The 24,576-nt window shown below is 64.8% G+C and overlaps 3 protein-coding genes across 7 annotated transcripts in view; 2 read left to right on the forward strand and 1 right to left on the reverse strand.

Annotated features, from left to right (window-relative positions):
* The window catches only part of TOP3A (DNA topoisomerase III alpha), a 37,599-nt gene extending 34,610 nt beyond the window's left edge, over positions 1-2,989 (forward strand). For all 3 annotated transcript variants that reach the window (XM_082374071.1, XM_082374069.1, XM_082374070.1), the window contains 2 exons: positions 695-1,383; positions 2,395-2,989. In XM_082374071.1, the coding sequence (XP_082230197.1) occupies positions 695-1,383; positions 2,395-2,573 (868 nt within the window). In that variant the 3' untranslated portion in view covers positions 2,574-2,989. The remainder of the gene's footprint in view (positions 1-694; positions 1,384-2,394) is intronic.
* A 4,165-nt stretch (positions 2,990-7,154) lies between these two features.
* On the reverse strand, positions 7,155-11,750 carry MIEF2 (mitochondrial elongation factor 2). Of its 2 annotated transcripts, none has more exons than XM_082374122.1 (4): positions 11,495-11,750; positions 9,715-9,872; positions 9,370-9,550; positions 7,155-8,935 (listed from the first exon to the last, which is right to left on the reverse strand). In XM_082374122.1, exons 2-4 carry the CDS (start codon positions 9,859-9,861, stop codon positions 7,881-7,883), a joined length of 1,383 nt encoding a protein of 460 aa, XP_082230248.1. In that variant the 5' UTR covers positions 9,862-9,872; positions 11,495-11,750; the 3' UTR covers positions 7,155-7,880. The 2 variants fall into 2 exon arrangements, with proteins under 2 accessions (XP_082230248.1, XP_082230247.1); XM_082374121.1 differs by having other exon boundaries at positions 9,715-9,998; positions 11,495-11,625.
* A 511-nt stretch (positions 11,751-12,261) lies between these two features.
* On the forward strand, positions 12,262-24,574 carry FLII (FLII actin remodeling protein). Of its 2 annotated transcripts, none has more exons than XM_082374171.1 (30): positions 12,262-12,486; positions 14,056-14,166; positions 14,471-14,542; positions 15,679-15,759; positions 16,087-16,172; positions 16,257-16,418; positions 16,549-16,652; positions 16,967-17,142; positions 17,227-17,384; positions 17,991-18,075; positions 18,421-18,568; positions 18,747-18,883; positions 19,015-19,227; positions 19,384-19,563; positions 20,219-20,301; positions 20,418-20,492; positions 20,702-20,785; positions 20,897-21,068; positions 21,598-21,702; positions 21,791-21,982; positions 22,221-22,409; positions 22,493-22,632; positions 22,713-22,953; positions 23,061-23,215; positions 23,299-23,359; positions 23,436-23,564; positions 23,640-23,746; positions 23,839-23,944; positions 24,040-24,105; positions 24,188-24,574. In XM_082374171.1, exons 1-30 carry the CDS (start codon positions 12,424-12,426, stop codon positions 24,320-24,322), a joined length of 3,816 nt encoding a protein of 1,271 aa, XP_082230297.1. In that variant the 5' UTR covers positions 12,262-12,423; the 3' UTR covers positions 24,323-24,574. The 2 variants fall into 2 exon arrangements, with proteins under 2 accessions (XP_082230297.1, XP_082230298.1); XM_082374172.1 differs by having other exon boundaries at positions 18,750-18,883.
* The last annotated feature ends 2 nt before the right edge of the window (positions 24,575-24,576 follow it).

The raw sequence follows: 24,576 nt of genomic DNA on the forward strand, positions 1-24,576 counted from the left end.
GGGCTGGTCCTCAGACCTTTGGTCATGGGACCCCTTACGCTCTCAGAAATCACGGAGGAATCCAGAGCGCTTCCGTTGTGAGTTAACGTTTATAAAGATTCTACCACGTTTTCAATTAAAGTGGAGGCATCACGTAAAATGTTTATTAACGTGTTTGTAACAAATGCATTGCATACTAACACAAGTGAACATGTTTTTAGGATAAAATGTACTTATTTTCAAAGCAAAAAAAAACGAGAGGAAGATTGCATTGTTTTCCATTTTTGCCAGTTTCACGGTCTGGCTTAACAGGAGATGGTAGGATTCTCAGCTCTCCATCTGCAGTCAGTCTGCTGAGTTTGCTGTGCGTTTTGGAGCTTCTGGAAAACCCTAATGCATGCACACAGGAGAATGAGAGCAAAGCCCACGTGCGTCCTAATGCCGTTACCAAGTAGTGTGCCCTCACGTTGAGAGGCCCTGGACCACGCTGAGCCGGGGCACAGGGAGGTGCACCTTTCAGAGGCTCCTGGGTTTTGGCGGGTGATGGGTCTTAGAGCTCATCTCCCTCCTGCTCTGCGCTCCTGTGTGACCGCAGGGGCCGGGCTGGCTGTGCCTTGCGTGGCTTTCCTAGGTGGGGTGGGCACAGCCCTATGTGGACCAAGAAGACTCTGGCACCCGGTAGTTAACGTGTTTTCTCATCTTCTGGCCTCACTAGGTTGAAGTTCAAGTTTAAGCGAGGCAGCCTTCCCCCAACCATGCCACTGGAATTTGTCGGCTGCGTTGGCGGATGTGACGAGACCCTGCGGGAGATCTTGGACCTCAGGTTTTCACAGGGGCCCACCCGAGCTGGCCAGCCAGTCAGCCGGCCCTCCGGCCACCTGCAGGCCAGCCAGGCCCTGAACAGAATGGGCAGCGGCCAGCACGGCCACCCCCAGCCTCCTGCCACCAGGCCCTCGAAGGCTCTGGCCAGGACCCTGCCCCTGCCCGCCGCCGAGGGCGAAAGCAACTCCGTGACCTGCAACTGCGGCCGGGAGGCCGTGCTGCTCACCGTCCGGAAGGAGGGGCCCAACCAGGGCCGCCAGTTCTACAGGTGCAGCAGCGGCGGCTGCAGCTTCTTCCTGTGGGCCGACAGCGGCCACCCAGAAGTAGGGGGGCGTCCCTCCGAGGTGCCCAGACCCCCGGGCGGCTCACTGGGACGCCCGCCGGGCTCAGGGAAGCCGCTGGGCGGGCCCAGAAGCCCCGGCGATGGCGGCGGCGGCGCGCGCTGCCTGTGCAGCCAGCCCGCGGTCACGCGCACTGTGCAGAGGGACGGGCCCAACAAGGGGCGCCAGTTCCACACGTGCGCCAAGCCCCGGGAGCAGCAGTGCGGCTTCTTCCAGTGGGTGGACGAGAACGTGGCCCCAGGTGAGGGGGCACGCAGGGCCTGCCTGAGGGGGGCAGGGGCGCTGGGGTGGGGGCACGGGTCGCCTTGCTCCCCTCCCCGCTCAGTCACACCTGCAAGGTCACGGGCAGCTTGCTGGGCGCCTGGCACCGCGCTGTTGTGCTCTGTGTGTCTTCTCTCACCTTCATCGGGTGATAGTTGTGATCGCGACTCACAGGAGAGGAAGGTGAGGCCCAGACGGGTGGAGTGACCTGTCGGGATCACACCGCAACACAGCCCAGGCCTGGCTTGTGGGTCTGCCTGCTCCCGTAGCCCTGCGCTCCTCCCGCCTTTGTAAACCTGGCGGGCTCTGTATCGGGGCCTCATCCTGTAAGACGGAGGCCCTGGTTCCTGATGTCTGGTTACACAGCTTGGGTTGGCGCCCCACGGATGGGTGTGGGGAGAACCGCCGCCGGACGCTGGGTCAAGGTAGATGACGCATCTGAAGGCACCTGGCCCCTCCAGGACACGCAGAAGCCTGGTCACGTGTCTAAGGGAGCCTGGCGGGAGCTTTCTCTCGGGGCCCACCTGTGTGACCTTGAACCATTTGGTGTGGCTTCTCAGCCTGTTTCCTCCGTAAGATGGGCACCTGCCTACCTTTTTAGGGTCCCTGTTAGCCTGAAACTGTGACTCTAGCATGCGTGCGGCAGGTCTGCACACACAAGGAGAACCCAGAGGCTTGGGGCAGGCAGAGGCTGGAGACGCCAGTGCCGTGCGGGACGTTGTCCTTCGGCGCACATGGCAGACGCACGAGGGCTCCCGGTGGGTGGAGGTGGTATCGGATCTCCGGGCCGCCTGGTCACGTGTCCTGGGTAATGGGGCGGCCAGTACGGTGAGGCTCTAGAAGGACTGGAAGGGTCCAGAGCTCGGGCTCTGCACGCGCTCAGGGGGCTGCTTGCTTGGTCCCTGCTTCTGCGTGTGAGGTGACACGGGCCCCCTCACCAGGGCTGGGGCTCTGCTGTCCACACTCATTCCTCCCCTCGCTCTCCCCGCAGGGACCTTTGGAGGCCCCCCCTGGGCAGGAGCCAGAGGAGGAAGCCAGGGGCCAGAGGCCAGAAGCAAAAGGGCCCGGGCTGGTTCCTCGGACGCAGGGTCTGCGGCCAAGAAACCCCGGAAGTGCAGCCTTTGCCACCAGCCTGGACACACCCGTCCCTTCTGTCCTCAGAACAGATGAGGGCAGGGTAGGGCCAAGGGGGCCACTGCCTCCACCTGCCGCTTCTGTCTCGGGAAACGAGCTGTTTCTCCAGGGCCAGGTGGCCCTGCGCTGCCAGGGCGGCTTTGAGGAAAGTGGCTGCTCTTGGAGTGTGGCCTGTGTTCTAAGGAGTCCGGGTCCAGACCGCGCTCTCAGGAAGGCCATGCCTGGTGGACAGTGGCCCTGTGCCTGGGGCTCAGGAACGGCCACGGCCACGGCTGAGAAGCCATGGAGGCTGCCCCCTGTGATCCACAGACGTCCTGAGAAAGGGTAGGATGGCAGGGAGTCCCCCGTTCAGAAGCTGTGGCTACAGAAGGTTTATCCCTCTTCATCGCGAAGCTGCTGTGGCCAGGACACCCCACAGCTCATGTGCCTCAATAAAGGATTCTACCCCTTGACCCTGGCGGGTGATGGTGTAGCGTCTGGTGAGGGTTGGCAGGAGTGACGGGTACTTGCAGGACCCCGGGCAGTGCCTGGGTCCTCTTGCCATCCTCTGGCCCCCGTGGCTCCCCCGGCCACACCGCTGTCCTCTGGGGCAGAGAAGAGCCGCCGGTGCTAGATTCCGACGCTTCCCATCTCCACACCCTGCAGAGGTCGCCATGCGCCTCGCCCGCCTCCTGAGAGCCTTGGGGGCCGAGCAGAAGCAGGTCGGCTTCGTTCTGTGGTTTAGACAGCAAGCTGGAGGACAGGCTGTGCGTTGCCCAGAGTCACGCTGCTAGTGAAGAAATGAACTGTCCTCAGGTCTTGGGACTCCCGGCCCCAAACCCTTCACTCAGACCAGTCCTTGTGCCCTGGCTGGACGGCGGGATGCCCGGAATTGCCCCTGGAGCATCCGGACGGTGGGTGTGGTCGGCCCCGCAGCCCAGTATACTTCACGTGTGCTGGGGTTTCACGTGTGCTGGGCATTTCATACAAACGGAACCATGCGGCACGTGGGCCCTGTGTCTGCTTTTCTCTGAGTGGCGTGTCTTCCAGGGTCACCCCTGTGGTTGCGTGTCAGTGCTTTGTGCTTTTTTACGGCTGAACTAGTCAGCTGTGTGCATGGGCCCCGTTGTGAGCAGTGTGGCTGTAAACTTTCACGTACAAGTATTTGAACGCCTGTTCTATATTCTTTCAGATCTACACCTAGGAGTGGCGTTGCTGGGTCATGAAATTCTATGTTTAATTTTTTGAAGAACCACAACAGCTGCACCATTTTACATTCTCACCAGCAATGTACGAGGGTTCCTATTTCTCCACATCCTTGCTAATATTTATTTCCCCCTTTTTCTTTTTTTTTTATAAATTTGTTTATTTTTGGCTGCGCTGGGTCTTTGTTGCTGCGCGCGGGCTTTTTCTAGCTGTGGCGAGCGGGGGCTACTCTTCGTTGCGGTGCGCGGGCTTCTCATTGCGGTGGCTTCTCTTGTTGCGGAGCACGGACTCTAGGTGCATGGGTTTCAGTAGTTGTAACTCGTGGGCTCTAGAGCGCAGGCTCAGTAGTTGTGGCGCACGGGCTTAGTTGCTCCGCGGCATGTGGGATCTTCCCGGACCAGGGCTCGAACCCGTGTCCCCTGCGTTAGCAGGCAGATGCTTAACCACTGCGCCACCAGGGAAGCCCCTTTTTTTTTTCTTTTAATTGTGGCCATCCTCGTGGGCCTGAGGTGGTGTCTCACGGTTCTGACTTGCATCTTCCTAATGACCACTGAAGTCGAGTATCCTTTCAGTGCTCACGTGGCCTTTCACGTTATCTTTGCAGAAATGCCTTGTCAAGTCCTTTGCCCATTTTTAAGTGTCTGTGCTTTTGTTGTTGAGTTGAAGGATGCTGAACGCATCTGTGGATTTCAGTCTCTCCGCAGGGTGCTCCCGTGCACACCAGGACCAGAACTGCCGGGTGGGACTGGGGTCCTGCTGGCCACCCCTTGCTGTGCTCCCCGGGCTGTGCCTTCGCCGAGCCTGGTGGCCTCTCTGGGGGTGAGGGTTGCCGTCGTCCTGGTTACAGTGACGGAAGCCGTGAGGGGGTTTTCCACTCAGGCCTCTCAGGACGCTGGGTGGAGGACCCACTGCCCTCGGGGTGGATCAGCCGCCTTTCCCTCCAGGACCGCAGACGTGGGGGTCCTATGCCGCGTCCGCGTTCAGCCTGCCGGTGGGAGGGGCCGGCTCCGCAGGGGGCAGGGGTGCACTGTCCCTGCTACACCAGCAGCGTTCGCGCTGGGCGGGGGTGCGGGGCCAGCCTGGAAAGTTCGCTGTGAAGTCACACAGGCGAGTGAGCCTGAGGCCCCCGCGAGCTGAACTGCTGTCTCAGGAAATGGGTGGCAGTGCCAAGAGGACCCAGAGCAGCGTCCCGGGTGCCCCATGCTGGCCTTGGGTGTTGTCCCCACAGCCTCAGCGTCTGTCCTCAGTAAACTAAGTGCAACCAAACTGTAACGTTACTGGGGTTTTTTACAAGATTATTTTTTCTGATTACAAAAGAAAAATGTACTTTAAAATGCAAACGCAGGGACTTCCCTGGTGGTCCAGTGGTTAAGACTCCGTGCTTCCAACGCAGGGGGCGCGGGTTCCATCCCTGGTCCGGGAGCTGCGATCCCACATGCCGCGCAGCGTGGTCAAAAAACAAAAAAATGCCAATGCGTCAGACACATGTGACTTAAACCAGGCTGAAGGCCGCTGTCTTGGAGGGGACAGGACAGAGGCGGGGCAGGGGCCCTGGATTAGGGCCGAGGGCTTCTCTCCCGTCCAGCTCCCGCCCCGCCCGTCAGGGCCCCCGGGGCCTGGGGGCGGTTTTCCGGCTTGGCTCGCTGACCGCAGCCCCGCCAGGAGGTTTGGCAAGACCTCTGGGGACCTGAGCACGGTGCGCCCGCCTCGCCTGCCGTCTGCAGCCCCCAGCGAGAATGCTCCTGCGCAGGCTTTCGTCAGGGCCTTTTCTGCTTAGAGCGCGGCCTGAGACCACTGGCTGGCTCAGCCCGGGGGCACGAGTGGTGCCCGCTTGATGGACTGGCCGCAGCGGTCCCGGGGGCCCTGCTCATTCCTGCTCACCCAGAAAGGGGGTGTCTTGTGCGCGGAATGACCTCTTGCTGAGCTGCCTTGTAACGGGTGGAGGAGATGGGGAAGCTGTAGGTCAGTGAGTGTCTGTCTGCCCTTTTGCGCTACTCTTCCCACCTGCACCGGCCATCTGTTCGCTCTGGCAGGTGGAATCACCGCCGTGCTCCTGGCTTCGGGTCACTTGGTAAAGCCAGGGACGAGGACTGCCCAGTCCAGCCGAAGGGTCTGCAACTCCAAGTCAGAACCGCCCTCGTTAAAGGGGTGAGAGCGAAGCTGGGCAGCGGCCACCGCGGGGGCCCCAGCACGACCGCGCGCTAGATGCTGGCCTTGGACAGGGGACGTCGCCCCGAGCACCTCGTTTCTCCTCTTTAGTTAATTCTGGCTTTTTCTTACTGAAATCACGGTGTGAGGGGAAACCGAGACGTACCTGAAGCAGGAGGCCGCCAGAGGGCACTGTCCTAAGTGGGGTCGGGTTGTCTGAGAGGGACCTTGACCCCGCTCGCGTCCCGACTGCTCCCTAGCCACGCCTGGCCAGCCCTTCACCCATCGGCGCCCAAGGCCCCCAACCTTGGTTGGACACAGGCCTGCAGCGGAGTCCTGGTGCGCTCGGGCCCGGTGATGGCTGGACCTCGTGTCCGGGACCTCTGGGTCGGGGGTGCCTCGCTTTGTGCTGGGTTAACGCTCCCGCCGCTGCCTGTGAAGCAGGTATTCTGGAACCCCCGTTTTATAGGGGAGGGGGCCAAGGGCGCCCCAGCCTCCAGCCTGCCCCCTTGCTGACCCTCCACTGCCATCACAGCTGCTCACCGCTGAGAGCACTCAGGCCGGGAAGCTCCTGAATCAAGTGACCTAACGGCCCTCGGGGAAGCCAGTCTCCTGCCCCGTGACCCTCTGCGGAGACCGAGCCTGTGTGAACACCCACGAGGCAGAGGCCACCCGTGGCCCTGCACCCAGAGGTACACACTAGCACCTCCTCTGGCCCCTGTGCTGGCCCTCGGCCAAGGGAGGCCTCCGAGCCTGTCCCCACTTCTTGTCCCTAGTCCCAGTTGGAAGGGGGACACACACGGGATGGGAAGGAGAAGCAGCACAGGCCTGGCACAGCTGCGGTGGCCTCAGCACCAGCGCACGTGGCCCCAAGCCCTCCTCTCCCGCCTCGTCTGCCGTGTGTGGTGACAGGAAGTTAGCCACGGCCACGGCTCCTATGGGGACACCGAGACGCACTTGCTTCCCAGTCTGTACGACGCGGGGTCCTGCCCTCCACTTCTGGGGCCACAGTTCTCTGCACGCTGACAGTGCTGGCCAAAGGGCTGCGCCCGTCTCGGAAAGCACAGGGGGCTCCGGGCGGCAGGCTTTGGGGAAGAAACAAAACCCTAGCCAGCTGCTTCCGTTATAAAGCAAGACATCGCTCCGGGAATCTTGTAACATTCTCCCTCCACGTAACCGACTTTTCTAATTCAGTCCACCGCCTCCAGGCTGATCCCAAGCTCCGCTGGTCAACTTTACAGAACCTCAAGTGGCTGCGTGTAAGAACCCAACATGAGTCCCGCGGACATTTGAATTTTTCCTTTTATTCTACTTCACAGTTCTTGAGGCATAGCTTTGCTTCAGCAGGAAGGATACCAGAGAGAGACACCTGGGAGGGGAGGCAGACAACCCCCCCCCCCCCAGCCAGCTTCAGGGAGAGCGCAGGGTCAGCTAGCGCAGCTGATGCCAGCACCGTGGGGGCCGGGCCCCGCAGCAGCCAGGGGACACCCTCAGCTCCGGGCCAGCTGGGCAGCACACAGAACCTCAGCTCCCCCCGCGAGGAAGGGGCTCTTCCAGGGCCCCTGCTGCCGGAAGAGAAAGTGCCCCCAGCCGGAGGGGAAGCGCCTTCCCCCAGGTGAGCCCCCGCTGGCCCACGCTGGAGAGCAAACCAGACACGCAGCATGGAAAACACCAGCCTATCAGTCAGCCAAAAGCTGCGTCCCGAGGGTTCCAGGCGACTTCGGCTCCTGGGGGACCAAACGCCGTGTCTATTGCCCAGCACCAGCAGCCTGGAGGTGCCTGCACCCGAGGGAAGCATGACTCACCCTTGGGACAGAAAGACAGAGGCAACCTTACCCCTGCCCAGGACTCACCGTGGCTACCGCAGGCCGAGGCCCTGGGATCGGCCCTGAGGCCGAGGGGTGAGTGGGAGTGCAGGCCGCCCAAGCTCGCACTGACCCGTTCTGGGTAAAAGCAAGGGCAAGGTGCTCTCGACGCCCTGGAGGGAGGCGTCCACCTGGGCCCGCGCCTCTAGAGCAGCCCCTCGGGGGCCCGCAGGCCCCAGTACAGCGCACAGCCCATGTTGTCGACGTCCTCTTCCCGCAGGCCGTCCAGGAGATTCACGCCACGGCTGAAGTGGCAGGGTAGGCTGGCCCGCTCCAGGCTGCCGATGAGCAACTCCAGGGCCTGCAGGAAGCGCTCCCCCAGGGCCTCCTCACCCCAGTCCGCTTCCTGCTCACCCAGGTGCAGAACCACCTGGGTCAGGGGGCCGCGGCCGAGCCGCCCCAGTGCCGGGTGGCCACGGCAGACGCCGCACAGCAACAGCAGCAGCCGCCGGCGGGTCCCAGCGTCGCGCTCATCCAGGGCCCGCAGCTGGGCGGCCTCCGCCGGGTACCAGTCCTGCAGCCAGAAGTTGCCGGCCAGCCCCTCCAGGGGCCAGGCCAGCAGGAGGCCTCCGGCCTGGGCGCCAGCGATGGCCAGGAGCACGGCCACGGGGAAGTCCAGACACTCGTGCTGCACCTCGAGCAGCAGTTCCTCCGAGGCCACGCGCGGCCGGATCAGGCACCCGAGGAGGCTGCCGATGGCCGGCCAGTTGACGGAGGCGGTCAGGGCCTGGCGGAGCAGCCCCAGCAGGACCCGGGAGGAGAGGTAGCCGCCCACCAGGAAGCGGTCCCAGGGGCTGCTCCCGCGGGGGTGGAACTCCAGCTGAGTCCTGCGCACGGCCCAGCAGCGAGGGTCCCGGGCTACGGTGTCCACACCAGGCACCAGGCTCCACAGGCCAGGCTCCAGCGCCAGGGGCACCAGGAGACGCACGGGGTCGGCGGCCCCCGCCTGCAGCCCGTCGTAGAGCGGCCCGCCAGGCACGAGCGCCCCGAAGGGCAGTTCTGGGAACTTGTTCCGCAGGTAGGCCTGCAGCTCCAGGGCAATGTCGCCGGCCAGCTGCTTGGCCAGAGCCACGTGGGCAACTGGCATGGTAACGTGGTCCCGCTCGAACGCCAGCAGCTTCTCCTGGAACGTCAGGCACATCGACGGCGCCGGGGAGCAGAGCTGAGGCGACGTTGGGGGATCTGCGTCTGCAGGCCCCTCTGTAGAGTGAAGGGGAGGGGGGCCGTGTCAGAGGGATGTAACGTGACCACCTGAGAATGCACCAAGCTCAGGTCCTCACGCACAGCGAGCGCCTGATGACAGTTTCTCTTTGTCCAACGGCCTGAGGCTGAGACGGCTTCACGCACGGTGGGAAACAGGCCCCACCTGAGGGCCCCGCCGTCCTAACGCTGCCACCTTGCTCCAGTGCCACCCCCCACAGACCACGTCTTCTGGTGGCTGGAGCCTCGGCACCACCCAGGAGGGGAAAGGACAGACAATTATGTCATTAAACACTCAGGGAGCCCAAGGCCCTGGGGGAAGAGGGACCCGAATGGGTCACATGGTCAGTCAGGGGCAGGGTCTGGCTGCGTCTCCTGAACGTGACCACCAAAAGGGGACCCACCCAGGTCAGAGAGGAAGGGGTGCCACTCACCTGGGGCTGAGGGTGAGGGGGCCGGGGGCGGCACGGGCTGGCTGAGGGCTGCGGGCCGGGGCTGGGGCTGGAGGCGTGGTGTGGCCTTGAGCAGGCCCAGTTCCTGCCAGCTGTCCTCCAGGCACGTGGAGTCCCGCTTGGCGTCCTCCTCGTCCTGAGGGCTGGTGGCCCTGTCGATGAGCTGCAGGCAGAGTGACAGATGAGACGGCTGAAGCCTGGGCAGGAACGGCAGAGCCGAGGGCAAAGCCAGGCTTCGGGGGGTAGAGGCAGGTGCGGCCTCGGGCAGTCCCACCATCGCCGCCCCGCTCTGGGAGCCCCGGGGTCACCGGGCCAGCCCGGCCTTACCCGCTTCACAGCCAGGGTGGCAATGCCCAGCACAGCAGCTCCGCCCACCCCCAGCACCAGGCGGGCATTGGCCAGAAGGAAGTCCACGGCACCGCCCAGCACCTCGCCGTCACGCCGCTTGCCCCGATTCTGGGAGAACTCCGCCATGGTCAGCCTGCCTGTGAGAGAGCCAGGGTGCAGGGACTGGTCAGCGAGGGGGCCGGCCTGGCAGCAGGGCAGGTGCTCTGGCTGCCATCACGCTGGGATCGCTGAGTAGAGCCCACGAGGGGGCTTCCTGAGAATTTCTGAGGAGAAAGGGGCCACTTGCAGAGTTTCTTGGGAGGAGATTGGCAGCTGCAAACAACACCCCCCCCCCCCAGACAGGAGGGCTCACGGAGAAAGGACTCAAGGCCCACGGCAGGTCAGAGGGGAGGGACCATCTCCCCCATCCCACCCTCCTGGCCCCCCGACGTCGCCAAAGACCATGAGGGGGATCTTATCGACACCGCCCCTATTCTACCAGGAAATGGGCTGCTGACCCACACAGTGAGTGTTGGGGACTCAGACCCACAACTGCAAAACCTCTGGACTCTTGCCCACCGCTATGGCCAGGTCCTAGGAGCGGCCTCATCCTGGTTCCTAACCAGGCTGGCACTGCAGGAGGAAACCAAGGCCCAGAGAAGACCACGGCTTGAGGTCCCACGCAGCCTGCCCCGGACAGCCACTCAGGCCTTTGGGGGGACCTCCGTGAAGCTCAGGGGGCCAGCTGCCCCCCAAATCTCAGCAAAGCAGCCCTCAGAGACAAGGCTACCAGGTCAGAGAACAAGACAAGTGAGATGGCCCAGGCTGCCCTGGGGGCAGAAGCTTCCTGTCAACAGGTACGTGCCAGACAATGTTGAAGGCCCCGCTGCAGCAAGGTAACTCTAAAGACCACAAACAGGGCTGGCCCAGTGCCCTGGACAGGGGCCTCTCGCCTCTCGGGCTTAGGACAATGGTGGGTGGGAAGCCGACCTCAGCTGCTGGGAGCCCAGGCAACAGAGGTAAGCTGAGGGCCGGAATGCCCCAGATGAGGTTTGCTCATCTGTAAGATGGAGCAGGTGCGATGAGGAAAGGTCCAACGTGAGAAACCCCAGAGTGTGGGGCTGGGAAGGCAGATATCTCCGCCAGGCCAGTGTGCTAAGCCCCAGCTCCAGACTGTTACAGGGAACCTGCCCTCAGGTCCGGAGCACTGAGGAGGTGTGACCAGGGGACAAGCCCAGGGGACCAGTCAGATGGCCAGGCAGGACTGTCTCGCTGAGAACGCCCGAGCAGATGACCCTGAGCTCAGAACCAAGTCAACCCCAAGGACTTCTACCGCCCTGCTCGCGGCGGGTGCCCGGGCTCCGTTGCCAGGTGGGGCCGGCAGCCCCGCACCCCCCCCACACCCCCACCCCTCTCTCAAGCTAAAAATAGGCAAAAAGGCCAGGGGGTGACCCAGCGTGGGCCCGCGGCGGCTCCCTCGTCGCGGATCAGTACTGCCACCCGCCTCCAAGCTGTAAAGCGCTCAAAGACCCTGCCTGCCTGAGCTGGGTCGCGCAGACCCCAACCAGGAAGGGGAGAGGGCGAGGCGGGGCCTCCCCTCCCTCCCCTCCTCCAAGCCCCGGCCGCGAGGGTCACCGAGGCCCTGGGAACGCCGGGATGGACCCGGGACGGACCCAGGACGCGACCCGACCTCTGCCCGGCCCCGGCTCTTCCCCGGTGCCCCCTTTCCTGGCAGGGACCGCGCGGCTGGCGGAGGCCGCACCCCGTGCCCCGGCCGTACCTGCGTCGCTGCTTCGGCGCCCCGGCCGGGGGACGCAGGGGGCCGCTCGGGCCGCGCCACGGGGCCGCCTGGGAATGGAACGTAGAGGACCCAGGAGCCGAACGCCGAGGCCGCGGTCGGCCGAGGGCCCGGCGCTCGCAGACGGGCAGGCCTCGGCTCCAATCGGGGCACTCGACGCCAGCGCCCACGTGCCACCCTGAGGCCGCCTCGGCCAATGGCGGCCGCGCGCTCCTCGGGGCGGGGCTCCCCGGCGCGCTCCGTCTTAAAGAAGCAGGGCAGCGCTCCCGGTGACTGCCAGTGGAGACGCGAGCCTTTTCCGGGCCGGGCACGCACCCAGCGGGGCCCTTGGTCAGTGTGGTCTGCAGCCGCCTCTCCCGTGAAGGGAACACCGTCCGTGTCACCTACTGGGGCCGCCATGTGCCGGCCCGGGGACGCCTCCCTCGGGGGGCGAGCGGGCACGTAACCGCGCACCCGGGGGTCGCCTCCGAGCGGGGACGCCGAGGAGCGCGGGCGCTGCCCCCAAGCGAGCGTCTCCCGGAAGGAGGCCCGAGGCTCGGAACGAGGGGACCCGGGTGTCCTGTTGCCGCTTCCCCCGCGCGCCCGAGCCTGGGCCCGAACCACCGGGGTCCTGGGCGCCGGCCAGCTAAGGGGACAGAGCCGCGGGCCGAGAAGGCCCTGCGGGGCACAGGCGCGCCGTGCTCTTCGAGGCCCCGGGCCGGCCCCGGGCCGGCCCCGGGCCGGCCCCGGGCCGGCCCCGGGTCGGCCCCGGGCCGGCCCCGGGCGCGTCCGGAACTGCGGGCGGGGCAGCCGCGGGCTGAGGGGTGGGGCCGGCGCGCTCCCCGCCCCGCCGGCTCCGCACTCCCCGCCCCGTGCGCCCCGCCCCGCCCCGCGGGCAGCCCGCTCCCCGCTCCCAGCAGCTGAGCGCCGCCATGGAGGCCACTGGGGTGTTGCCGTTCGTGCGCGGCGTAGATCTCAGCGGCAACGACTTCAAGGTGAGCCTCGGGACGGCGGACGGGCCCCCCAACCCGCCCATCCGCTTCCTGCACGCCCGGGACAGCGGACGGGCTCGCCCGGGCCCCGCCCCGAACCGAGCCCCCCAGGTCTCCGTCCGGCGCCCGCGAAGGAGACCCAGGGCAGGCCGGGCGGGCGCACGCGGGGTCTCGGAGCCGCGTCGGGGTGCGCGGGGAACCCCCACCGGGCCCCTTCCTGGCGCCTGGCCCCGCCCGGCCGGCCGGTGGCCCAGGTCGGAGCTCTTGGTCCCGCCTCCCCAGGCCTCCCTCCCCTCCCCTGTGACATCACACGCCGAAGCCGGGCCCTGACTCACGGCCGCGCCGCCGGCTGTGCCCTGCCCCCGCCTGCCACCCCCATCCTGTGTGGGCTTGGGCAAGTCACTTCCCCTCCTCGAGCCTCGCTTTCTCGTCCGGTGAAGGGGCTTAAAATTAGCCCTCTGGAGGCAGGGATTAGTTGCTGTGGAGAGGGTGGTGTCGAGCAGCTGGGCGAGGGCCTGGGTGGCAGTTGTCTGAGCAGCTGCTGGACTGATTGACCCGAGCCACGAGGAACACGAGCCCAGCCCTCCAGCCAGTGGGGGAACTGGGGGGCACGCACAGTGGTTCTGGAGGCCCGAGAATGAGACTGGCAGGGTTAGGGCTGGCGACCAGAGACGAGGCCCTGAGAGTTGGCCTGGCTCCTGGAGGGCGATCCCGGCTGCAGGGTGGGGTGTGGGCAGGCTCAGGCTGGGGGCAGTGTAGCGTGAGCCTGGGTCCGCAGCGCAGCGTCCGGAGGCCCCGCCTGTGGCTGGGGTCGGGGGTTGGGCCAGGGCCGAGAAGACAGGCCGCCTTCCTGCGTTTAACCCACGTGTGCACACTTGACCCCAGGCACAGGTGGCCACTTTTCTTTGCTCCCATCCCCACCATGCTCAGCTGGGGTCCCCCTGTGTCCTCTCTAAACTGGGAGAGTCTGAGTCACCTGCTGGGAATGTGCCCGGAGGGGGAAGGGGACAGCAGCCAGGGGCGCTGAAGGCACATGCTGCCCCAGGTTCCCTGCCACAAGGGCTGGGGGTCCCGAGGTGGGCGTTTGAATATGGGGAACGAAGGGGTGAATGAACTAACGAATAAGGCTGTGCCTGTGCAGGGTGGGGCGCTGGGGCCTCACACAAGGAGTCGACCTTGCCACTAGCGGCCATATGCTGATGGCAGGGTGGGAGCACAGGCAGGGCCTGGCAGAGACATTGAGCTGATGTAGCCACACAGCTAGGTGTGCGGATGTCACCTGGAGTACGCTTTCCTGGGGCCGAGAACACAGCAAGAGAGACAGGTTCTAGATCCGCGGCCGTCCTGACCATTAGTTGTTCCTTACGACGCTTTTGTCATCGGGGGTTTTATTAGTTCTAGTCTATGGGCGAGGAAATTGAGGCACAGAGTGGCAGAGTGATTTGTCCAGGTTCACACAGCCAATGAGAGGTGACTGTTGCTCTCAAAGGCTTCCGTGGGCAGTGGTGGCCACAGGGCGGTAGAACAAGGGTACCGTGTCCCAGACCAGCCTTACCACGACATACCCCTCAGGGTGGCTACTTCCCCGAGAACGTCAAGGCCATGACTAGTCTGCGATGGCTGAAGCTAAACCGCACCGGCCTCTGCTACCTGCCGGAGGAGTTGGCCGCCCTGCAGAAGCTGGTAAGAGGTTCTGGGCAGGCAGGGAGGGTCCCTGTGGGTGGGCTGGCCAGGTGGGGAGAAGCCGCGCAGAGCACAGACGGCGCAGAGGAGGACGTTGACCAGAGCAGAGCCGGTGGAGAGGGAGTGAGTACCCCGTCCCGGGGGGCGTGCAAGAGGAGTCTGGGTCTGTGAGGGGGGGAAGCTGCAGAAATGGACTGGCCTGTGTGGCTGAGGGCCCCCTGGATGGGGCAGCGTTGTGGTGGCAGATGGGGGCTCCGTGGACTCCCCACCGCCCCGCTGAGCCCCTCTCCCCGTCCCTGCCCAGGAGCACCTGTCGGTGAGTCACAACAACCTGACCACGCTCCACGGGGAGCTGTCCAGCCTGCCGTCGCTGCGGGTGAGTGCCGCCCGAGGCTGCAGACCTCGGGCCGGGGCCTGAGGGCCGGGCCAGCACCTCTCTGTACCCGCACGCTGGGGGAGAGAGCGTGCAGTAATGCCGTGTGTCGAGTAACTGTGAGGGAAGCGCTAAAAACCCCCAGACCCCACCCAGTTTGAACAACAAGTACTATAGCAGCTGTTACCAGCTGAGCGCTGTTCCAACTGTTTCACAAGGGCTTTTTATGTGATCTTCACCTCCACCAAGTTCACAGATGAGGACACTTGGCCACGGAGGCAGGTCACACAGCCGGCAGTGGTAGAGCCGGGGAAGGGCGGGGCTCAGCCAGGAGGGGAGGTGGTTGGGGCTGTTCACTTGCGCCTCTGCTCTCCATAGAGCCCCCGTCCCAGACCCTCAGGGCCCCCAGACCGGCAGCCCTCAGCGAGGGTCATTCCCATCCAAGGTCAGAGCTCTGAGATGTTAAGGGCACAGCCTCCGGACTCGAGTTTAAATCTGAGCTCTGCCACTTCCCGGCTGCATGGCCTTGGACGAGTTCCTTCCACTTTCCGCGATGGTCCAGCAGTGACTGCCGTGAAGCAACACGGTGGCACCACACGGACGCCGGGGCTGAGGGGCAGCAGCGGGGGCTCTTGTTAGTGTTTTGGTCGCTTGCAGTCATGGTGCCATCACTTGGCCTGTCCCCTCCCCCTCAGCCCTCCTGCACTAACTTCCTGCACTTTGGAAGCGTGAGCAAGTTTCAGCCCTAAGGAGAGAGGAAACGGACTTGCTTTGAGTCTACGCTCTGACCTGTCTTTGGTTCAACCTTCTTCTGTACTAGAAGCTCTGACTCAGAGCTCTATCCCTGTCTTGCCCTTTGGGGTTGGGAGGAAGAGGGATTATTCCATCAGGAAAGGTTCCCTGAGATTCCGTGTGCTGGGCTCTGGGGCACATTTGAGTTGGGCTTTGAGGTATAAATAGGAGCTCATTGGTAGTCTAGAAAAGGCTTGCCAAGTAGAGGGATTATGAGTAAAAGCCAGAGTGGGAGAGCACTCAGGCCTGGCCTTGGTGGACTTCCGGAGGTGGTGTCCCCCCCCCGATCCCTGTTTCTCCTGGGGGGTGGAAGCTAGGAGTCACGGACTCTCATGGTGTATCCCCAGGCCATCGTGGCTCGAGCCAACAGCCTGAAGAATTCCGGAGTCCCCGACGATATTTTCAAGCTGGATGATCTCTCGGTTCTGGTCAGTGGTTATCTGCCACCTGGCCCTTGTGCCAGCCCCACCATTCAGTGCCCACCCACTACGCTGGACCCTGGGGCCATGGTGATCCTGTTTTACAGACACAGACACCTGAGACTTACAGGGGGCAGTGCCTTGCCCAAGGTCGCTTATGGAGTCGGATCCCTAACCTAGGCCCCCTTCCTCCCAGGGTCCCACTGTCTCACTCTGCCCTGAAGCCCCCTCCTCTGCTCCCCTCTCAGTGCCTGTCGTGACCCTCGAGCCTGGCGGAAGCCTGGCAGGGTGGCACCAGCCCTGACGCCCCTGACCCGGCCTCGCCCCTCTACCCAGGACTTGAGCTGCAACCAGCTGACGGAGTGCCCTCGGGAGCTGGAGAACGCCAAGAACATGCTGGTGCTGAATCTCAGCCACAACAGGTGCCTAGAGGGCGGGCTGGGTGGCCCGGGGGCTGGTCCCGGAGGTGGGAGTGCGGCCCTGACCCGGCAGCCCTCCACCCGCAGCATCGACACCATCCCCAACCAGCTCTTCATCAACCTCACCGACCTGCTGTACCTGGACCTCAGCGAGAACCGCCTGGAGAGCCTGCCCCCCCAGATGCGCCGCCTCGTGCACCTGCAGACGCTCGTGCTCAACGGGAACCCGCTGCTGCACGCCCAGCTCCGGTGGGCACCCGCCTGGCCCTCCCCGCCGGGGCCCCGGCCTTGCTGGGTGTCGCGTCTCCGCCACCATCAGCCTCGTGCTGTGGGCCCGCTCGGCCCCGGCCCCCGGCCTGAACACCATGTCTCCCCGCAGGCAGCTCCCGGCCATGACGGCCCTGCAGACCTTGCACCTGAGGAACACACAGCGCACCCAGGGCAACCTGCCCACCAGCCTGGAGGGCCTGAGCCACCTCGCAGGTTGGCAGTCCTTGGGGACCCCTCAGCCCCTCGCTTCCTCACAGAGGAGGGGATGGTACCCTGCTTCAGTGAGCACCTCTCGGGGGAAGGGGGTGTGGTTCTGTCACATCTCCTCCCGTTGTCACCGTGACGACTGGGAGTAACACCAGGTTACGAGCAGGCTTTGTGCATAGACCCCCTGCTCTGAGAAACCAGGAGGTTAAGTCTTGTACCTGAGGCCACAGAGCCGGGAGGGGGAGCCGGGGTTCACACAGGCCCGCCGCCCCTGGAGCCCACCGCAGGGGCCCCGGCTGATGCGCCCACCCCACGCCCAGATGTGGACCTGTCCTGCAACGACCTGACGCGGGTGCCCGAGTGCCTGTACACCCTCCCCAGCCTGCGGCGCCTGAATCTCAGCAGCAACCAGATCTCGGAGTTGTCCCTCTGCATCGACCAGTGGGTGCACGTGGAGACCTTGAACCTGTCCCGCAACCAGCTGACCTCACTGCCCGTGCGTTGGGGCCCAGGGAGGGCGGGGAGGCTGCAGGCCACCCTGTGCCCGCCCCTGACCTGCCCCTGCCCGTGCCGCCTCTAGTCGGCCATCTGCAAGCTGACCAAGCTCAAGAGGCTGTACCTGAGCTCCAACAAGCTGGACTTCGACGGGCTGCCCTCGGGCATCGGCAAGCTGTCCAGCCTGGAAGAGTTCATGGCCGCCAACAACAACCTGGAGCTGATCCCCGAGAGTCTCTGCAGGTGCCGGGCCGAGGCCGGGCGAAGGAGCACGGCGCGGAAAGCCCAGGAATCCCAGCGCGGCCCCGCCACCCTGCCCCCGCGGTCTCCGTGCCGCGTAGAAGGCGGGAGGGCTGGGGTTGGCTCTGCGGGTGACGTCCCCAGAGCAGTGTCCGGGGGGGTGCCGATGGGGGTGAGGCCAGAAGGGCTCCGCTGCCACCTGCATTTGGGGCACAGTGCTGCTTCCGTCCCCTCCCCCTCCTAGAGGTCACAGCGTCCACCAGCATGGTCCCCGGCACTGAGGACAGAGGACCCTCGGCAGCTTCCGGGTTAATTCGAGGGCAGAACGTGTTTTTTGATGCGCTCTTGTTCGCACCCAGGGGTCTTTAGTCCTCGGAAGGCCCCTTTGGAAGGTGCTGCCCTGTAGAAGCCGCAGAAAGACCCTCCCGGTCACTTAGCCGTGAGGAGACCCCGGCCCCTCCCGTCTTTCCCGGCACCTTCAAATTGGCTGGTTTCCCAACTGGCTGGGCTGCTTAGTCTCTCTGGCCCTACTTGCCTCCCCAACCCGGGACTGGAAGGCCCCCGGCTCCCCGTCTGTCACCCCCCTGAGGCCCAGCTATGTCGTCACAGGTGCACAAAGCTGAGGAAGCTGGTCCTGAACAAGAATCGCCTGGTGACCCTCCCGGAGGCCGTCCACTTCCTGACAGAGATCGAGGTTGGGCAGGCGGCTGGTACTGGGGGGAGGGAGGAACAGGAGAGGTGCGGACAGACCCCCAGAGAAGACCGAGCAAAGGGCTCCTGGAGGGGTGGCTGGTGGCAGGGTGAGGAGGGGGTGACCCACGTCCTGTGGCCACATCACGCTCGACAGCATTGCTTAAGCCTCATAACCAGCCAGTCTGCGAGGTCACACTTGACAGACGGGAAAGCCCAAGCCCACGAGGGTGGCTGCAGGATGAGAACCTGGGCCCTTTGGCCCCAGAGGTCGCAAAGAGCAGGGGTCTGGGGTGGCCGGGAGGTAGAACTCGGGCTCAGCGCCGGCTCCGCTCGCCCCACGAGGCAGGTCCTGGACGTGCGGGAGAACCCCAGCCTCGTCATGCCCCCCAAGCCTGCTGACCGCACCACCGAGTGGTACAACATTGACTTCTCGCTGCAAAACCAGCTGCGGCTGGCGGGAGCCTCCCCTGCCACGGTGGCCGCGGCGGTGGCTGGTGAGCAGGGGAAGGTCTGGCCTGGCAGTGGGGGCTCCTCTCTGGGCCTCAGCTTACCCATCTGTAAATTGGGTGGGACGCGCTCTCTGGATGCGGGGCATGGGGTTGGCCCCTGGTTGGCTGGACGCCCCAGGCGGAGTGGGGGGCAGCCGGGTCAGCTGTGTACCCCTCCCCTCAGCAGGGAGTGGGCCCAAGGACCCCCTGGCTCGCAAGATGCGGCTGCGGAGGCGCAAGGACTCGGCCCAGGATGACCAGGCCAAGCAGGTGCTGAAGGGCATGTCGGACGTGGCCCAGGAGAAGAACAAGAAGCAGGAGGTAAGCCGGGCCGGGGCTCAGGCTCTGCTCAGCAGTGCAACCCGGGCCCAGCGGGAGAGGGGTCCTGAGCTGGGTCGCAGGCCGACCAGCGCGAGCGGCTGCCCAGAGTCAAGCCAGCCTTGTGATCCCAGGAGAGTGTGGACTCTGGAGCGCCCGGGGGCAAGGTGCGGCGCTGGGACCAGGGCCTGGAGAAGCCGCGCCTCGACTATTCCGAGTTCTTCACGGAGGACGTGGGCCAGCTTCCTGGCCTGACCATCTGGCAGATGGAGAACTTCGTGCCTGTGCTGGTGGGGGAAGCCTTCCACGGCAGGTTCTATGAGGCCGACTGCTACATTGTGCTCAAGGTGCGGGGCAGGGGGCTGTGAGGCCCGACCTGGACGGCTCAGAACCGCCCGCTCCCAGCCGTGTTCCGGGGGAGGGTGGGCGGCGAGGGCTCGGCCCGGGAGGCCGCCCAGCAGAAGCCTGGCGGGGGCTGACCCGGCCACTGCCCCGGCCTCCAGACCTTTCTGGATGACAGCGGGTCTCTGAACTGGGAGATCTACTACTGGATCGGCGGGGAGGCCACACTCGACAAGAAGGCGTGCTCTGCCATCCACGCCGTCAACCTGCGCAACTACCTGGGCGCCGAGTGCCGCACCGTGCGCGAGGAGATGGGCGAAGAGAGCGACGAATTCCTGCAGGTGCGGAGGGGCGGGGCCGGAGCCAAGGGCCGGTGGGCGGGGCTGACTGAACTGTATCAGGTGCTGAGCCCCGCGGACCTATGGCAGACAGCAGGGATGGATGGGGTGAGGTCAGGGAAGTGAGGTGAGGCGAGTCCTGGCTCAGGTGAGGATAAGGAGACCAGGCTAGTTTGGGAGCTGGAAACTGGGTTGGTGGCGGTGTAGGAGACTAGGAGAGATGGGGAGCTGCTAGAGGGTGGCCCACCGGCCGGCCACCAAGGAGGCGGGGCCAGGGGCAGGGCCAGAGTCCAGTGAGCTGGGTTAGTGAGAGGCGCCGGCCTACCCGCCAGCTGGTTACATGTAGGTACCTACACGAGACGAGATTTTGGGCACTTCCACCTAAGTTTGCCTTCTTCCATAAACCTGCCCGGTCCTGTTCCCTGATACACGCGTGTCTAAACATGCTGTGTTCGGACACGAGCAAATGCGTTCACAGTTATGTACATCGTACCACCCCGTGTGTGTTTACGTCTGTAGACACAGATCTTGTATTTTTAACATCATCGTGGATTGGCAGCCTCTGACTCTGCTGCACGCAAGTCCGCCCCTCCTGACAGGTGGCGTTGGGCAGGGGTGGGGGGACAGCTCGGTGAAAGCCCACACGCCCCGCACGCAGGTGTTTGACAACGACATCTCCTACGTCGAGGGTGGGACGGCCAGCGGTTTCTACACCGTGGAGGACACACACTACGTAACCAGGTGAGGGGTGTGCAGGCGGCACTGACCTGGGCTCAGCTGGGGAGGATGGGGGGAGGGTACTGGGGTAAATCTGCCCCTTGGTGCCCCCGCCAAGCCACTCTTGCTCTGGCCCACAGGATGTACCGTGTGTATGGAAAAAAGAACCTCAAGCTGGAGCCCGTGCCTCTTAAGGGGGCCTCCCTGGACCCAAGGTGAGCCCCATGACGTGAGGTGGGGTGCTTCACCCCGAACCTTCTCTCCACCAGTGGGGGGCAGGGCTGGGCTCTAGACAGGCCTTCCAGCCCTTGTCCCGCAGAGCTTGGCAGGAGGTCCAGCAAGCAGGGATTTGGGGTGGGGTCGGAGGTATGGGGGCAGTCGTTGCCCGTGGCCAGTGGCAGCCCCTCCCACCCCTCCTGTCCAGGTTTGTTTTCCTGCTGGACCAAGGGTTGGACATCTACGTGTGGCGGGGGGCCCAGGCCACGCTGAGCAGCACCACCAAGGCCAGGTAAGAGGGCTGTGACCTGCCCAGACGTGCTGGGGTGTTCTGTGCAAAGGAAAACTGTCACCCAAGGAGGAGGCGTGGGCTTTATCACTAAGGCTTTGCACCCGCTCTCAGGCTCTTTGCAGAGAAAATTAACAAGAATGAACGAAAAGGGAAGGCGGAGATCTCGCTGCTGGTACAAGGCCAGGAGCCCCCAGAGTTCTGGGAGGTGCTGGGCGGGGAGCCCTCTGAGATCAAGAAGCACGTGCCCGATGACTTCTCGCCACCCCAGCCCAAGCTGTATAAGGTGAGCCGGGGGTGCGGGGCTGGCCTGACTTCACTGGTGGTCAGGCGGCGGCTGCGGTCTCCTTCGGGACCTCAGTGGGGAGAGGGTGCCACCTTCTGGGCAAGGAGTAGTAGCTCAGCATGGGTCTGAGGCTGGCTCTGAGTGGGGCCGGGGCACTGGTGTTGGGCTCTGTGCTTCCGGGAAGGCGGGGCTGGAGAGGGAGGCCAAGAAGCACATGGGTGCCAGGCCTGGGGACCTGGCCTTCGTGCTGTAGGTGACAGGAAGGTGGGCGTGTTGTGGGCGGGAAGAGGACAGGTTAGAGAACCCCAAAGGACCTGGAGAGGGCGGGTAGGGAAGGCACCATCTACCAGCCTTTCTTCCACTGATAGGATTTTCTAGAAAGCATCTTGGGGTGGAGGGAGGAAGCTGGCCTGGAGAGGAGCAGGCTGTGGACCTGAGTGCAGGGGCCAGCCTGAAGCAGGGGCTGCTGTGGCCGGGGCTCGTGTTCCCCAGACCCAGCCTGGTTAAGACCACCTCTTGCTCCTGCCAGGTGGGCCTGGGCCTGGGCTACCTGGAGCTGCCGCAGATCAACTACAAGCTCTCTGTGGAACATAAGCTGCGGCCCAAGGTGGAACTGATGCCTGGGATGCGGCTGGTGAGGCGCACAGGGAGGAGGGCGTGGGGGCTGGACCCCTTCTTGCTGGTGGCCCTGGTCTTGACCTCCAGCCCCCGGGGCCCCGCAGCTGCAGAGCCTGCTGGACACGCGCTGCGTGTACATCCTGGACTGTTGGTCCGACGTGTTCATCTGGCTCGGCCGCAAGTCTCCGCGCCTGGTACGCGCTGCCGCCCTCAAGCTGGGCCAGGAGCTGTGTGGGATGCTGCACCGGCCGCGCCACGCCACGGTCAGCCGCAGCCTGGAGGGCACAGAGGCGCAGGTGCGCGATGTGGCGCCCCCGGAGGCCTCCTCCCCGAGATCCTGCGGGCGCGTTCTTGCCCTGACCCTCTGTGGACCGGTTGGTTACCAAGCTCCACAGCTTCCCGGACCCTCTGCCCGAGCCCCGCCCCCTCTGCCCGAGCCCTGCCCCCTAGGTTGCTAGGCCACACCTCTCCCGATTCCTAGGCCCCGCCCTGCTTCCCCAGGCTCCGCCTCCTACTCCACCTGTGCCTTCTCAGGTGTTCAAGGCCAAGTTCAAGAACTGGGACGATGTGTTGACCGTAGACTACACGCGCAACGCAGAGGCCGTGCTGCAGGGCCCGGGGCTCGCGGGGAAGGTGAAGCGTGACGCCGAGAAGAAAGATCAGATGAAGGCCGACCTCACCTCGCTCTTCCTGCCGCGGCAGCCGCGCATGCCTCTGGCGGAGGTGGGCCCGGGGCTGGGGCGCAGGGCGGGTGGGGCAGGGCCGGGCAGGGCCACGAGGCCCGTGACGGCTGGGGTCGCACGCAGGCGGAGCAGCTGATGGAGGAGTGGAACGAGGACCTGGACGGCATGGAGGGCTTCGTGCTCGAGGGGAAGAAGTTCGCACGGCTGCCCGAGGAGGAGTTTGGCCACTTCTACACGCAGGACTGCTACGTCTTCCTCTGCAGGTGCCTCCCCCGCGCCCCTCGCCCCACCCGCCCCCCGGTGCCGGGGGCTCGGCCCTGCCCACCACCCTCTGACCCCGCAGGTACTGGGTCCCCGTGGAGTACGAGGAGGAGGAGGAGGAGGCGGCGACCGCGAAGGCGAAGGCGGGGGCGGAGGGCCAGGAGGGAGAGCAGGTGGCGGCCGAGGCGGAGAAGCAGCCCGAGGAGGACTTCCAGTGCGTCGTGTACTTCTGGCAGGGCCGCCAGGCGTCCAGCATGGGCTGGCTGACCTTCACCTTCAGCCTGCAGAAGAAGTTTGAGAGCCTCTTCCCCGGCAAGCTGGAGGTGTGCCAGCCACACCCCCAGAACCCGGGGAGGGGGTGTCCCTGGGACTCACCCAGGGGAGGCTTGCCCCACCGAGGAGCTGCCCCTGACGGCTTCCGTGCCCCCAGGTGGTGCGCATGACACAGCAGCAAGAGAACCCCAAGTTTCTGTCCCATTTCAAGAGAAAGTTTATCATCCACCGGGGCAAGAGGAAGGCGGCCCAGGGAGCCCTGCAACCGAGCCTGTACCAGATCCGCACCAACGGCAGCGCCCTCTGCACCCGGTGCCTGTCTGCGGGGAGCGGGCGCGGGAGGCCAGTGGGCTGTGTCCTGCCTGGGCTCCTTGCTGACCACCCCCCTCCCCCAGGTGCATCCAGATCAGCACCGACTCCGGCCTCCTCAATTCCGAGTTCTGCTTCATCCTCAAGGTGAGGCCTGGCGCGGCCGGGAGCGGGGCAGGGCGGGGGTGCAGGCAGGGCGTGACCCGAGCCTCCGCACACCCAGGTTCCCTTCGAGAGCGAGGACAACCAGGGCATCGTGTACGCGTGGGTGGGCCGGGCGTCAGACCCCGATGAGGCCAAGCTGGCAGAGGACATCCTGAATAGCATGTTTGAGGCCGCCTACAGCAAGCAGGTGAGCAGGGTGGGTGACGCACGCGGGTGGCTGGGCGAGGGCAGCCGGCCCCGAGCTGACCGACCTTTCCCCCAGGTCATCAACGAGGGCGAGGAGCCCGAGAACTTCTTCTGGGTGGGCATCGGGGCACGGAAGCCCTATGACGACGACGCCGAGTACATGAAGCACACGCGGCTCTTCCGGTGAGGCTGGCCCCGCCCCCGCCCCCCGTGTCCCCCTCAGTCCTGGCCCCGCTGCTGCGACCCTCAGCCTCCCCATGACCCTTGACCCCCAGGTGCTCCAACGAGAAGGGCTACTTCGCAGTGACCGAGAAGTGCTCTGACTTTTGCCAAGACGACTTGGCAGATGATGACATCATGCTCTTAGACAATGGCCAAGAGGTGAGAGCCCACCAACCCTGCCCGTTCGGGGAGCCCTGCCGTCCCTAGATGGGAATTCCGAGGCCGGGTGACTACCTCCCCCGCTGTCCCCACAGGTCTACATGTGGGTGGGGACCCAGACAAGCCAGGTGGAGATCAAGCTGAGTCTGAAGGCCTGCCAGGTGAGCGGGGGAGGGGGCCAAGGCTGGGCCTGGGGGGAGGGGCCGAGGCTGCAGGCACGCACTCACCCGTCCCGCCCACCAGGTGTACATCCAGCACATGCGCTCCAAGGAGCACGAGCGTCCCCGCCGCCTGCGCCTGGTGCGCAAGGGCAACGAGCAGCACGCCTTCACCCGCTGCTTCCACGCCTGGAGCACCTTCCGCCAGGCCCTGACCTAGGGCAGCTGCCTGCGTGCCCTGGTGGCCACCACAGGCTCTGCGGAGGGAGAGAAAGGAAGGGCCTGTCTGTCCACCACCTGCCCCCAGTGCCGTAGCCCCCAGCAGCAGCAACAGGAGTAACCCTGACCAGTGCCCCCAGGGGCCTGGGAAAGTGGATCTCCTCCACCGTGAGCTCACGTGTGATGCCCCCTTTTCTGCCAGGGATAAAGCAGGTGTGGTTGTATTAAATGCTTTTATTTTCAATATTAAAAAGC

The sequence above is a fragment of the Balaenoptera borealis genome (assembly GCF_965194805.1).
Source record: "Balaenoptera borealis genome assembly, chromosome: 20".
Classification (NCBI taxonomy): Eukaryota; Metazoa; Chordata; class Mammalia; order Artiodactyla; family Balaenopteridae; genus Balaenoptera; species Balaenoptera borealis.